Below are 14904 nucleotides of genomic sequence, written 5' to 3'. Positions count from 1 at the left end.
CTGACTAGAGCACAGAACAACATATATAAGAATTAAAGAGAACCTAAAATTTTTTTTTTCCAGTTTCCTCTATGTTGCAAAGATGTGGTTATCTTTTGTTGTTGCAGTGCTGAGTTGTGGATGTGTTTTTATTTTACACTACAAAATGGATAGATGGAGCGAGATTCTGCAAAGTTTTGTTTACATGAAACCTTTAAGGCCTGATGCACTCTTCTAAGATCTATCTGCTTTGTATGCAGTCACACCATGTCTAAAGTTCACTTTGTAATCCATCTGCTCGCAGCCAAAGAGATTAGAGTCTGAAATTTAATCATTACAAAATAATCCCTTACGGTTATGAAGGGTTGATGGCTGAGGTTGTTAAATTGGGTTGAACATCAGGATCATCCTCAGCACAAATGCACTGTCAGTTTAATTCTGTATAATTTAAAATGATAATAATAACAATGCTGTATTCAGGTTAAAAACATGCAATCTTACAAGTTAACACAACTGTTTCTAAACACAACACTTAAACTTGCCTCCTTATCGCTGATTCTCCCACTGTTTGTGTTCAAATATAATTGCATGATATATGAAGAGTTGAAGGTTATTTCTAAATTGAATAAATTATATTCAACACCAAACAAATGCAATCTTTATTTAACAAAAAGACAGGCAACCTCAGTCACTTGTCTGATTTATTCAATCACAAGTCAGCCTGATTGCTGAAGAACAGATAAGTGGAAAGGTAATGAAAAAGAAAATTAGAGGTTACAACAGGAAGGAAACCTCTGATACATCTTAAATAATGTTTGTGCTTCACATAAATATGCTGTAAGTTAAATGCAGGATTTAAATGATGTTTTTAAATACATTAACTACTTTAAAATAACATAGTTAACAATTATGCCATTTAATAAATGTGATCATATTTTTTTAATCTAATAATTCTTTCATATGGCTGAGACCATTGTTAGAACAAGATAATAAAAATATTATTTGAAAAATCCCAGCAGATACCAGCCATTTGCATTCAGCTTGTCATGAGATTGGGGATTCATAGCTTCCTCTCTCTCGCTCTGTTGATATATTGTGGGTTTTTTTTTTTCCACATGGATTTATTCAGGTGTGGAGACTGAATGAACCAATCAGCCTCTCTATGAGCCTGTGTGCAGTCACCATGTCTAATGTAAAGCTAGCTCTTCTAGGTCAGTAATGACCTCCAAATCCAGTTGCCTGCTTGTTGAACCACACAGGAGATGAATTAAAATCAGATAATAAAGTTTACAACAACAGTAATTAAAATGAATTCCTGTTTTATGGCTTTTTAAAAAATGTTCAATCATTTTAGGATGTGGCGTGTAAGCTGTGGTTTTCAACAGTATTGACAGATGTGGTGTAGCCACATTCACACATTGTACAAACGAAGATCCCCATAGTACAGAGCATGGTGTAAGGTATGATCAGGAACATGCAATAAACTGGTTAAACAAGATTTGCTCCTGGGTTCTAATGGGTGCCTCTGTGAGACGCAGAGCCAACCCCTTGATCTCAATTACAGGCTTAACTGTAAATGTCGGATCCCAGCAGCTACTGTCAAAGCTGCTAAGCTGACTTTGTACTGCCTTTAGTCTAAAAATGATACGAATAAATGTCAACATTACTATAATCATTTAAGATCATTTGTAATAAAATTATCATAAGGAATAAGCAAGCAAAAAAAAAAACCCAACAAAAAAACCCAAGTATATGGTTGAATCTCTAAAGGACATTTTTTGCATAACTTCCAAACATTTTATTTTTCACTGTCACACAGGAAATGAACTAACTGAAAGCTATCACTGTGAAAAAGATTATTAAATTTACTGTGACTTTTCTCATTGCTCTGATTTGATCAGATTCAAGTTGATCTTTAGCCAAATGTCAGTGCTGCAGGTAAACCAACAGAAAGAACTTCCCTGCGCACCACAAGCTAAGACTTGTCCCCTGGAAGCTGAGAAGTGCCTGAAGAAAAGATGACGACAACGATCGAGTGTCACTAAAAGTGACTAAAGGTGGGAGGCTGCTTCAGGAGAAGAAACTCTGAGTGACTTAATCTCCACACACGCAAATTCAAGAAGCACTCAAACAATGGTGCAGATATTTTATTCTTCATGGCTTTTATTAGTGAAGAACAGAAACACCACAGATATTTTAATCTCAATGAAGGAAGCTGTTTTCAGATGTATTATTACTAATCAAAGGATTAATTGATTGTCATACCAAATATTACCAAAACCCTTCTCATTTTTCTAATAAAATCTTATTAAAAGAATAACCTTTTTGTTATGAAATTAGACAGTTTATGGATTTAATCATCTGATTTTATTTCAGTCAAACACATGATAAGAGAAAGAACAGGAAGCTAGCTTTCAAATGTTGGTTACAAGATTAACATGGAAAGCACGATTTGAAATATTCATTAAAAAAGGAGAAAGTCCTGCTGAGGACTAGAAAATGTAGTGGCTGTGAAACAGGAGGGTGCCTTTTGCTAAATGATTGCAACTTGGGATACTTCAGCAGCAGAACTCTTACTTATAATTTCTGAGGACCAGATGCTGAAGTGTCTTGAATTGAAAGGAAATTGGAAATGTTTAAAGCTCAAACTGATGTTGAAAAATGTTCAAGTTTAATGAGATACATCAGAAAGTAGAGAAGAAATTATTTGCACAAAGTTAAGTTTTGTCTGTCGTAAGACAAAATGTGTTTTAAATAGTAATACATTCAAATGGTTTAACATTTATAGTTTATTAAAGCAACACTGATACAGCAGCCTACAAGTCTCCACATGCATATTTCTTGTTAGCACACATTCTAGTATAATAATAACTAATAATAATAATAATAAGAAGAAGAAAACAACTTCACAGTGACAAAACACATAATAAGTGGTTACTGAGAACCTTTCCTATCTTGCATGTATTTTTTACCTGTGGGGCAACTTGGGCACCTTCTTTTTGCTCCACCCACTACTGAAGGCTTTTCTACTCATCCGCTAAAAAGTTGTAAAGCAATAAAAGATAAAATTTCAAATGATACAGCCAAGATCTCTGGAAGCTGGGTATTTTGATAAATCAACTTTCAGAATAGCATCAGGCATGCGGAATTAGTGGGCTTTCCCAGAATACACGCACATGTCAGAAGGTCAGTTGATTAAAGCTGATCACAGCTTCACAAGCATAAGTTTGGTTTGAATTATGGGAAAGATAAGGAGAGATTCTTTTTGTAGTCGTTCATGCTTGGCAGCACTGCACTCCAGGAAAACATTATGACGTCTGTAAATGTCCATGCTTCTAGTGAAAGCTCACATCAGCTCAACAAAGCTTCTCCCTTTCTGTGACTGCTTTTTCTCAAAAGAGTTTTTATAAAAAGTCAAACTATTTTTTAAAGACTTATTAAACTAAACTCAATGAGGTAAGAGTGTGTATTTGTATGTATAAATGCTATAATGATGTACACTGGCTTTAGAGCTTGCTTAGAGCTAACAACATCTATGCTGTGACGTTTTACTACCACATGCAAGTTAAAACATTAATCATGTCTAACACCTGTTCTGCAGAACAGCCTGGCCTACAGAAAAACTGACATGCCAAGTCATGTTACAGGCGTGTGTAATTATGGTACATTTTTTAGTTATTTTTTATATGAAATGACACTTCGTCTTGTTTGAATTTACCTGAATTTTGATGTGCTGATGTTACTGGCTTTAAAATGAGAATGACATTTGAGACCTTGCAGGTTGTTTAAATCCTCTATAATGTTTTGCCTCATTGCATAACTGTCATGTCTGGGCAAAATTGTGATATCTGCCTAAATCCTGCTTTTCTAACACTGCTAATTCATGTGTATCATTGCCTGTGTAACCTTAAAATGACCAAGGGAATTTGGCTTTTAAAGTTAATACAAGATCAGTCGATAACAAAAACAAACACAAGATACTAAAAAAAAAGAAGAACTTTGTGTGTTTATTTTTATTTGTCTGGGATGATGCATAAAAAACATCAGCCTCAGAGGGGATAAGATGCATTGTACCAGATTTAGCCACCGGCTAGTTTCCATTCCAGTCCCAGGGCAGGTAAACAAATCAGTCAAATGAAAACAAATGAAAACAATAGCCTACAATGCAACAAAAATAAAATATCCAAGCAGAAAATATTTCCATTGATTTATTTACTTATCTTACCTTTATTTGTCTTGGTAAGTTATTCAGTCACAAAACAACATTTTTTAAGTGACTTGTCGATGTATGTTTAGACAGATGCTGAACCTTTGAGCATTAAAAAGAAATCGGATCTATGAGCTAAAGTCTAGGAATTTCAAATAAATCCGGTAAATAAAACATTCAAGTTGCATATTTAGAAGAATACTAAAAAAATGAATCAAACTGACAGAGAAGTAAGAGATAATCATACGTGTAAACTGATATGAGAAGAGAAAATCAGGAAAATTGTATCTGAGAACAGCTCAGAATCCACTTCATTGCAACATATTACATTAAATTTGAATATATATTAAATTGTCATGGTTGAGTTTTCTGTTTCAGGTGACCCAAAACCATGAATAATAAACTCAAACTAGAGCCAAAAAATGCACCAGATTGGTAGAAATGATGTGTATAACTGAATTCCTCAGAGAACAAACAACATCTTGACACATCCACTTCATTTTTGTAACAAAACCACCACTCATGCTTCAGTATAATCTAATCAGTAATCTTTTCTGTTTGAAACTGAAGGTAATGTAGCACGAGAGCAACGAGGTGAGTCAAGGGTGAATATAAACGTAATGAAAGGCCATTGTCCAATCAATCAGAAAAGATTGTGTTGGAAAGCAATTTCCATTAAGTTCAAATCTTTGAAAAGACAACCCATGATTGTTTTTGTTTTGTATTGTATGATTTTAACTGTTTTAACAAGGAGAAACGTGTGTCCCCAAAAAGAACTGAAAATTTCATAATTAAATATTAACATTAGTTCTCACTGAAGACAGACACATACAGTCTTTAAATACACGCATATAACACTCAAATTCTCATGAGAAATTTGCATGAGTTCATAAATCCAGCACATGCTTTGGTGATTTATTGTATATATGACACAGACATATGTAACAGCTGAACATGGTTACTAATGACTTACACTTTCTCCCCTGTGATAAATTTTGAGATTTCAGCCTTTCCTGGTGACATGAAGCTTCTGTATGAGTCTGTCCGTCACACAAATTAGTCAGACGAGAAGAACATGGAATTTCACATGTCACATGGAAATTTACAGTTAAGTTTAACAAGATTCATCTGGATGTTTAAGAGATATTTAATGTGAGACTTAAGTAAATGTTCTTTGTTGATCTAATCTTAACTGAAGTTTGTTGTAATTGAATTGCATAAGAAAATGTGCTTGAAATGAAGTATTTCAGTTGAAATGGTTTCGTAAACCCTTATGACAAAACAAGAAAGTACAATAGATTTAGTTTGTGGGCAGTTTCACAACACTAAACACAACACAGACAAGTCCAGGTCCGGTAATGCTGAAGTGTTCGTCAAAGCCTTTTTATGTTGTCATTATCTTGATTTTTTTTTCCAGTGTGAACTTTGTTCCCAGGGAGAGGAGGGAGTGGCTAAAAGTCTCAAACAGGTTTATGTCCGCCTGTGAGCCAGTTTCAAGTCGAACCATTTGCATGTTGTAGCTGGAATCCACACCCTCCATCTGCAGACTGCTTATCATGTTGAGACACCTCCTTGTCTTTGTCTATTCATACAGGCTCCCAGAAGCTGTTCCAAACACAGAGCACAAGCTAAAAGTATAGAAATGGAAACGAGATATTTTAGGAGCAATCAAGAGGATTTCCACAAAGGTCCATATCTAAATGTAAGTTAACTGTTGTTGAGTGTGAGTTAATGTTGTTGCAAGTCGCTGACTGTGCTTCTGAAGACTCAAACAAGTGATCAACAAAAGCAGCAGTTAAATGAAGGAAAGTAAACCTCTTTCATATTAATGCTCAAAGCAGCAGGTTAGAAATAAAATTTATAAATTAATGGGCTATTTGTATAAGTTTGTGATGTGTGTGTGTGTGTGTGCGTTATGTTTGAATATTTTGCAAAAGCTGCTGCAGTGCATCTTTTTCATTTGATATCTAATATACTTAACATTTAGAAATGTAAATAATTTTACAGTTGTGTTTTAGTGGAGCTTAAACAGAAAGTACGCAATGTTCCTTTTGTATATTAAAGAGAGTCGGTCTTTACATTAGGAAAACAAACTAATATATATATATATATATATATATATATATACATATATATATCAACTGAAGTAGCCGCAGAGTAACTGAATCAGGTCATTTACAGAGTCTTGAACAATAGCAGCTAAGTCAGAATTGCCTTGTAACACATTTTAACATTTACATTTAAATACAGACATGATGTTGCTCAGCTGCTGATTATTTATCATCCTATTTACCAGCAACTTATCACGTCTTATAAATCAGTGCTACTCAAGAACTACTGATTAGCTACTGACTCAACACTTAGTTCTTACTTTGTGTCAGAGGTGAACACTTTTTATTGCTGTTGAAAAACTGCTTTTTTTTTTTTTTTTTTTTTTTTTTTTTTTAAACAAACAAATAGTGCAGTAAAAACTGAGCTAAATGTCCTGTAGACACCTTGAAACACTTAGACCATCAAAGTGATGGTCTGAGAATTTAACATATGATTCATACAATGAATCACATGAAAAAAAAAAATGTTTTGTATTTTACTTTACATTTTCAATTCTGCTGTGTTTGTTCTTTGATCCTCTTACACCATGTCATTGATTTTCATTATCTTTCACAGGTCTCAAAGAAACAGTCCGGAGTGATGGACTCTCCAGACTTTTCCCTGCTGTCATCACTGAGAGAAGACTTTAGATTGGAGGAATACATCCAGCCTCATTATAAGGAATCATATCGTCTTGCGATTGATTGCTTGGTGCGAGATGGTGCGAACGGTTACCATGAATTCCTGAAGGGAGAACGAATTGGGAGCTTTCTCTCAGAAGATGAGATCCTGTTCATCACAGGAAACGCTGAACAGCTGCCACCACAAAACCATACAGAAGAAGTCACCGGTCCACCAGATAATCAATCATCTTCAGGGACCTATTGGCCCACACACTCAGATGTGGAAACACCAAATTTGGACTTGGGATGGCCGGAGATCCTGCATGAAAACCTCCAGACCAACATAGATGTTCTGTTTCATCCACCTAGACTGAACAACCTGACCATAAAGGAGGTGATCCGGAAGCATATTCAGAACGCAAGACAGGTAATAAAAGTACCAGACACAGGGTAATAAAACAGACAACATACAGCTGAGCTTAGACAGTTGTATTTCCCTTTGCGAGCGAGCTCGTCCACAGTATGTTGCAAGCACTCATCCCCTCCAGGCAGTTACCTAGACATATGTTTCACTGTTGTTTTCTAAATCAGGGAGTGTCTGCCAGGTTAAAATCAGGTTCAGCAACTTATTCACGTAAGAAGTGAGAATGAGAAGCATTTTTGCAGAAATATCACATCACGAAGCAAAATCCTTCCTGAATTTGGTGCCTCAGTTTTGCTTTGTTTGTTTTTAGGTTAGCAGACTGTCTGTATTCTGCAGGTCTGTTGGAGGAGCTGAAAGCCTCTGACTAAACCTGTCAAAAACAAAATCCCTCTTCATTTAATATTCTAAAGCGGTTCAAAGTAAATGTCTTGAAATATAACAGCTGAAAAACTGTTTATCTGTCCAGTAAGTATCGGGTGGACATTAGTGGCATGATAGCCGGTTGTTGTGGTATTAAATCAGGGACAGAAAAAAAACCTACTTATGATAAATACACAAATAAATTGTTTCAGCTTTATTTTTTTTGTAGTAGCTCTTCATAGTTTGCCAAAATGAAGAGCAAACTATGTTGCTGCTTTGCTTAAATGTTGCTGCTTTACAACACTGAAAAGAGCAATTATACAAAATGATGAAAGTTTTAATAAAATTGCAGGAGGCCTGAAGGCAATTAAAGAGCTAAAAGATGTTCCTGGGATGATTGAAATGGTTTGAGGATCAATAAATTTTATTGTTACAGATATAAAAAATGTTTATCCCATATTTGTCCTCCAGTTGTTCATATTGATCTCAGTAAAAATGTTTTTTAGATTTCCTGCCTGCATTCATCTGTTCTTTTTCAGAGTATTTTTCTCTATTTGGCTGCTTTGAGCTGTCACACTCCCGTTTACCATTTTTTTTCTCGTGTAAATCGGTCAATTACACAACTTACCTTGTCCTCTGGTCCTTGTCCTTGCAGGTCATTGCAATTGTGATGGATGTGTTCACCGACGTGGATATATTCAAAGAGGTTGTGGATGCTTCTGTCCGAGGAGTCCCAGTCTACGTGCTTTTGGATGATTTTCATTTGAAAAGTTTCCTCAAAATGGCTGAAAATCAAGACGTCAAACTTCAGCACCTTAGAGTAAGTTTATTTTGCAGACTATTCATTTAATTTTCTTCATTTACATTTATTGTTTCTCATGTAAATTTGATCTTTAAGGTGCTTCTATGAGTAGAATATTCATGGGTGACAACAGAATCACAATAATCCATATTTTCAGATCAGTTGACAGACATAAAATGCTACTCGGGTGTAAATGCTCAATCTTTTGTAACACATGAGGACATCAGAAAGCAAGGATTATATGAAGACCTGTTTGTTAGGTGCTCATGGGTGGAGTCAATTTCTGGCAAGGGATTTTAAAAAAAGAGAAACGTTCCTTTTTATATCATCTTTACTTGCATTTTACATGCTAACAACACAACTATTACTCACCAGTTCTTTCGAATGACATCTGTGGAGAGCACTGGCATACTTAGAACTTTCTTTAAAATCAACGGTGACATGTTCCTTTCACTGCTTTGGCGACAGAACATACGGGTGCGCACTGTGAAGGGTCAGGATTACATCTGTCGATCAGGAGCGAAATTTCATGGAGCCATGGAGCAGAAGTTTGTTTTGGTCGACTGCTGCACAGCAATTTATGGATCATACAGGTAAAATTATGCTGCAATACAACAGAAGATGTATTTGAGAGCAGTGAAGTGCACTAACTGCACAGAGTGCTTGAGAAAACAATTGTATTTACTCAGACCCAGACTGCAGAAATGATTTCTTACTGACATCTTGTAAAGCAATTTATGACAAAAGCTTTTAAGTCCTATAGTTATTTACAAAAAATATCCCATATTGGAAAAATTATACCACTTCTATCCTTTTTTTTTTTCTCCATGCAAAATTAATATTTGCATTGTCACGTGTGTTTACAGCTTCACTTGGTCTTTTGAGAAGATCAACCTGAGCATGGTTCAGGTCATCACAGGACACCTTGTGAAGTCTTACGATGAGGAGTTTCGAACACTTTATGCCCGTTCAACAGTCCCAGCTGACCTGAGTCCCCCAGAAAGTTTATTTCAACACAATGAACTTCATGGGCAAAAGAATTGGCCTAATTCTTATTCTGCTCCAAAAATTGGGCAAAAGGACCAGCTTAAAAATTCCTTGGATGCTGTTTATCAAAAAGCCTGTGAGAGAAAACCTGGCACAAAAAAATTCGAGGAGAGGTTTTTTGAAGAGGACAGTAGCATGTTTGGGCCCTTGATCGAGAACGACGTTCGTCTTCAGGGTCAAATACCCCAATACCACCGATATGAATCTGCAGAGGCAATGAATTTCTTCAAAAGGCACAGCTATGCCGGGGAGAGACAAGATGCATACACTCCACGGAACATCAGAAACAGGGAAAGCAACTGGAATGTCTCTAGAGATGTTGCAAATATGGATAGTTATTTGCAAGTGCCCCAGATATACAGAGGCCAAAACATGCGTCAGTCTTACAATGGCAACGACAGACAGGTCCTCTCCTTGCAGCAGGACATGCCAACACTGGAGAATACATCCAAGTCATTCATGCGCACATGGAGGATAGAATCCTACCTGAAAAACCCAGATTCTCCACTAGCAGACTCTTGTGACTACTTAGATAAATTTGAATGCCTGGAGAACGCTAACTCCTTCATGCAGGGAAGAATGAGGAACTCTTTTGTTCTGAGGTCTATCATACCAGAACAAATGGAATCACACGGTCTTGCTAACACCTCCACAGTAGCACCCACGACACCCTTACACCACTTATCGATGCAGTGGAATCCCGATGCCACAGCTGAGAACAGAGCGGATATTGATGAGTTCATGAAAAAGAGGCAAAGTCTACAGATTTTGGATGACATTCACAATAGCGCAGGTTATGGTCCTGGAATAAACTCTTACCACCCCGGATATGCCAGTTTAGGCAGAGCTAAACGTGGACAGATAGTCATAAACCCTGATATGCTGACAGACAGCTGGCAAAAAAGGCATAGTGTGGCAGATCCTCGCTCAAACACTGAGCTGACTCATGATTCCTTAGGACACATATATGGAGCTTTTGCACAAGTGAACAGAACTACAGCGGGGACCAGCGCACAGAATGGAGGATATAGACCGAATCTGAATGAAGATCAGAGATCTGTCTCCCATTATGATGTGAACAGCGCAGACACTACTAGCACTCATATGTGGCGGAAGCCCCCATCTAGGACTGTGTCTGCAGCAGCCTTGGACTTAAATAGCAAGAATTTGACAAATAAAGCTAACAGCACAGGCTCTCAGCATTTTCTAAAGAAGAGTTCAAACAAAATCAAATCTTTGTTAAACATACCAGAGAAAAAAGATGACTCCATCAGAACCACAGAGTCACCAAGTCTCACTTCAGCTGAAAGCACAGAGACCATAACAGCTGAGGAGGAGGATAAAACAACTGGGCAAAGATGTCACCAAAACAAAACCAGTTCCAGGCTTACATCAGAGCTACACAAGGGCAGTGTAAAGGACGACCATCTAAAATCATCAAAACCACGATTCACAACAGAGGAGCCTCCAAATTCACCGCCGAGCTCGCTCCCAAAAACCAACGCACACAAAAAACCCTCCATTCATGTTAAAAGTATGAGATCTGGAGCAGAGAATCGCCTGTACAGCAGATTTGAGCCTTTCTGCTCCTTTGAACGGAAACAGTCTCCACCCACAAATTCAGGACACGTGCAGTCTCGGGAAAAAGCCAAAAGCCTTCCTAAAGGTGAGGCTACAGTCCAACATAGTGCTGCTCGGGCTGCACGAGGGCACCATGAAAACAAACTGGAGAAATTCATTCACAGAGTGGGAAACCTCATACACAAGAACAAGTAGTGATTGCTGCATCTGCAGGGCACATACGCTACACAGGTCATATATCACTAATGCACATTTGAATGGTGCGGTGATCTTTTACGTATCAACTGGAACTGGATAAACAGAGTTTACATATTTAGCTTTTTTTTTTTAACTTCAATTTTTTTATTGTCATTAAAAGATGGCCATATTTTATAAAATTACAACTCACGGATTGTTACATAGTTTTAAAAAACCCCTGTTAAGCTCTCTTTGTGTGGCTGCTCTCTCTTCCTTTGCTGGTGACAAAACAAACCTCGTCAATTTTATTCAAATTCTGTCACAAAGTCTTTACAAAAGCCAAAGTTGTTTTAAAGTATCACAGATCAATGCAGCTTCTTATCACAACTGAAGGTGTGTCAGCTACACATACCAAGAGTTAGTATGGAATTAGTGTACTTGACTGTTGACTATGTAAAGGTGTCGAAAATACTGCTGGCATGCATGATGACCGACACCACTCAACATCCACGCTATGATGCTTCTGACAAGTTCTACAAATTTACAGGCTGCAATAACCTTTCTCTTATGGGACCAATTTTGGTCGTCATTTAGGTATTTTGTGTGTGTACTGTGAGCATATTGAAAAATACCCCACACAAATGAAAAGCCACAGAGAAGGTTAATAAATTAAAACTTAAAAGGGGATTTAAACTTCATGAAAAGTAAAGATAGATGTTAAGTTATTATTATCAACTTGTTTCTGTAATGAAATTGTGATGACAAACTTCATCACTGGATGTGTTATATTCAGAAGTAATATTCTTTTCAATTAATGTGCCAAAGTGTGAAGTAGCGAGGTTGTTGGGGTTGGGTTTGAGCAGAAGACTTATTAGACTGTATAATAAATATAGACCATATGTAGACTTATTTTGATGAAAAAGAAAACCCAGGTTGCATATAATTTGATGCAATGATACGCAATTGTATGCAACATATATATATATATACATTTTCCAAAGGAGTGTATAATCTGTGTAATAGTTTAATGTCTTTTTCGCACTAATACAAGAGTGTTTGCATCTGGGTTGCAGGTGAGGGATAAGCTTGAACTTAAAGGGATGAGATGTTTGTTGTGATGTTTCTCAAATTCTATCTAATTTATTTATTAGTTTTTTTCTTATTTAAAGTGCTAAAGTTAGCTTATGTCGCGCTTAGTCAGAGAATGAGGTTTAAATCTTGGTCTAACGGGCACCATCTGTGATAAATAAGGTGATTCCCATTTGAAATTTTGCGAAAGACTTTGTACATTAAAGTTGTATTTGCACTGCACGTTATTTGATCGAAGACACTTGGTGGTCACATTGTAAAGTGAAAGTGTTTTAATAACAAAATGCATCTGTTGGCTGTACAAAGTTATAGATGTGTTCATGTGACGGGAATAATCTCTTTTCTCCTTTGCACACAAACCGTTTGCACGTAGCCATCAAAACTTATACTGTTCCAAATAAAATTGAATACAATTTCCACCAATAGTCTTTATTGTTTTCTTTCCTGCAGTATCTTAAAACATACAGCAAACATTCCTCGGCCATACAGCGGGGCTCTTCAGCACCTGATACACCTGATTCACATCAATGTGTATTTAGTAGACGTATGAAGAGCTTGTATGAGTCTGAATCTGGTGTGTTCCAGGAGGGGCACTAGGAAAACCTGCAGGACAGTGGCCCTTGAGGACCAGGATTGAGGATCCCTGCTTCAGATAATCTAGCTAATGTGTTAAGATTTTGTATATCAGAGCAGGCTCTCAACTGACTTACCTAGCTGCAAATAAATGAATGACAGATAAAAAAAAATAAATAAAAAAAAACAGTTGTCATTTAAAAAGTGAATGATTTGTTCATAATGCATAAATAGTCTGCAGATAAATGCTCCGTCTGCAGTAGTTTATTTCTTCACTAGATCCTGCAGTTTAAAGTACATGGAGTACATGGAACTGTGGAAATAATGGTGATTACAAACGTTATCTGGTTAAAACACAAACAGAAGAAAGAACAAAACAACTTATTTTACTTCTAAAACAAATGTAACTGAATAAGTCATCGTTATTCACAGCTGTAATTGTACAACATGCACAATTCTGATGGGGTTTTGTGAATACTTTCCTTCATGCTTCTGCGCAAAACAAACATGACTGTCGAGGAAACATAGGAACACAGCAAAATCTGATGCGAATATGTGAAACATGGAAGTGATAAAAATATTCAAACAAACTTATTTTTATACCAGAAATCATACTATAAAAAAAAATAAAATAAAAAAAAAGCTTTGTGTAGGACAAAATACTAACAACCCACCCAGCAAAAAAAAAAAAGAAAGAAAACAAATAGAAAAAAATAAATTGGTTGCTTTTATGGTAACTGTGTATATTATATATCTTTTTTTTAATCCATTCATCCATCCGCTTATCAAGGATCAGGTCATGGGGGCAGCAGTCTTAACAGACCTCCCTTTCCCCAGCCACATTGGCCAGCTCTTCAGGACGGCGTTCCCAGGCTAGCTGAGAGATTTAATCCTTCCAGCATGTCCTGGGTCTTCCTCAGGAGTCTCCTCCTGCAGGGACGTGTCCAGAACACATCACCAGGGAGGCGTTCAGGGAGCATTCTAACCAGATGCCCGAGCCACCTCAACAAGCTCCCCTTGATGTGGAGGATCAGCCCTGCGATGGACTGGCGAGCTGTCCAGGGTGTACCCTGGCTGTCGCCAGCTGGGATAGGCTCTAGCTTCCCCGCGACCCTGAACTGGATTAAGCGGGTCAGAAAATGAATGAATGAATGAATGCAAAACATATGTGAGTGATCCGAAACCATCCGGTGACTTATTCATCTGCCATTCCTGTAATTAGGAATTTCTTCTGAAGGATTTCTTCTGGAAGTTTGTGGAATCATTTGCTGTAAAATTTTGATATTAAATATTTGTTTTCTGCAACACTAATATGGAAATTTTCTAATTTACAATTTCAGTTGGGTTACCTCACTGATCACCCAATCACATATTTGCATGACTATCATACATATTCGTACCTCATCTGAAGCTACCACATGTGAAAATGGAAAATAGGTGCTATTTGTTAAGAATTATGCAGCCGTAAATGGAAAAGAGAGTTTAGAGAAATCTAAAAGACTAAAACATCATTAGTTTATATGATTACATTTGTTCTTCAACACAGCCTGAACTGTTTCAGAAAAGCTTTCTTGTAAAATCTTTCAGTAGTCCTCAGTGATGCTTGTCTAGGTTTCCTGAGTTGTCATGTGGGGATCTGAACTTATGAAACCTCCATTACCAGTTTTTTGTGTTTTACAATAAATTTTCATGTTATAATATTTATACTTTAGTCATTTGACAGAAACACGATGTTTATTACGAGCTAGAATACAATGGGACATTATTATAATACCAGATTTTTTTCTAAATCATACCCAGTTGGTAGGAAGTGGTCGAACTGTTGCCTTTCTGTGTGGTGTTTGCATGTTCTCCGCGTGTATGTGTGGGTTCTCTGCAGGTACTCCAACTTCCTCCCACCATCCAAAGAAATGCATTGTGGCTTAATTGATCACTCTAAAATTCTCCCTAG

General features: G+C 36.8%; 1 protein-coding gene across 1 annotated transcript; it reads left to right on the top strand.

Annotated features, from left to right (window-relative positions):
- Positions 1 to 6877: 6877 nt before the first annotated feature.
- fam83b (family with sequence similarity 83 member B) lies at positions 6878 to 11309 on the top strand (the record flags this gene model as incomplete). The annotated part of the gene is made up of 4 exons (XM_079248773.1): positions 6878 to 7327; positions 8340 to 8504; positions 8955 to 9079; positions 9353 to 11309. 4 exons carry the CDS (start codon positions 6878 to 6880, stop codon positions 11307 to 11309), a joined length of 2697 nt encoding a protein of 898 aa, XP_079104899.1.
- Between the last annotated feature and the right edge of the window lie 3595 nt (positions 11310 to 14904).

The sequence above is a fragment of the Telmatherina bonti genome, assembly GCF_933228915.1.
Source record: "Telmatherina bonti genome assembly, chromosome: 11".
Taxonomy (NCBI): domain Eukaryota; kingdom Metazoa; phylum Chordata; class Actinopteri; order Atheriniformes; family Telmatherinidae; genus Telmatherina; species Telmatherina bonti.
Note: the sequence above shows the minus strand (reverse complement) of the source record. Positions and strands in the feature narration are given on the sequence as shown.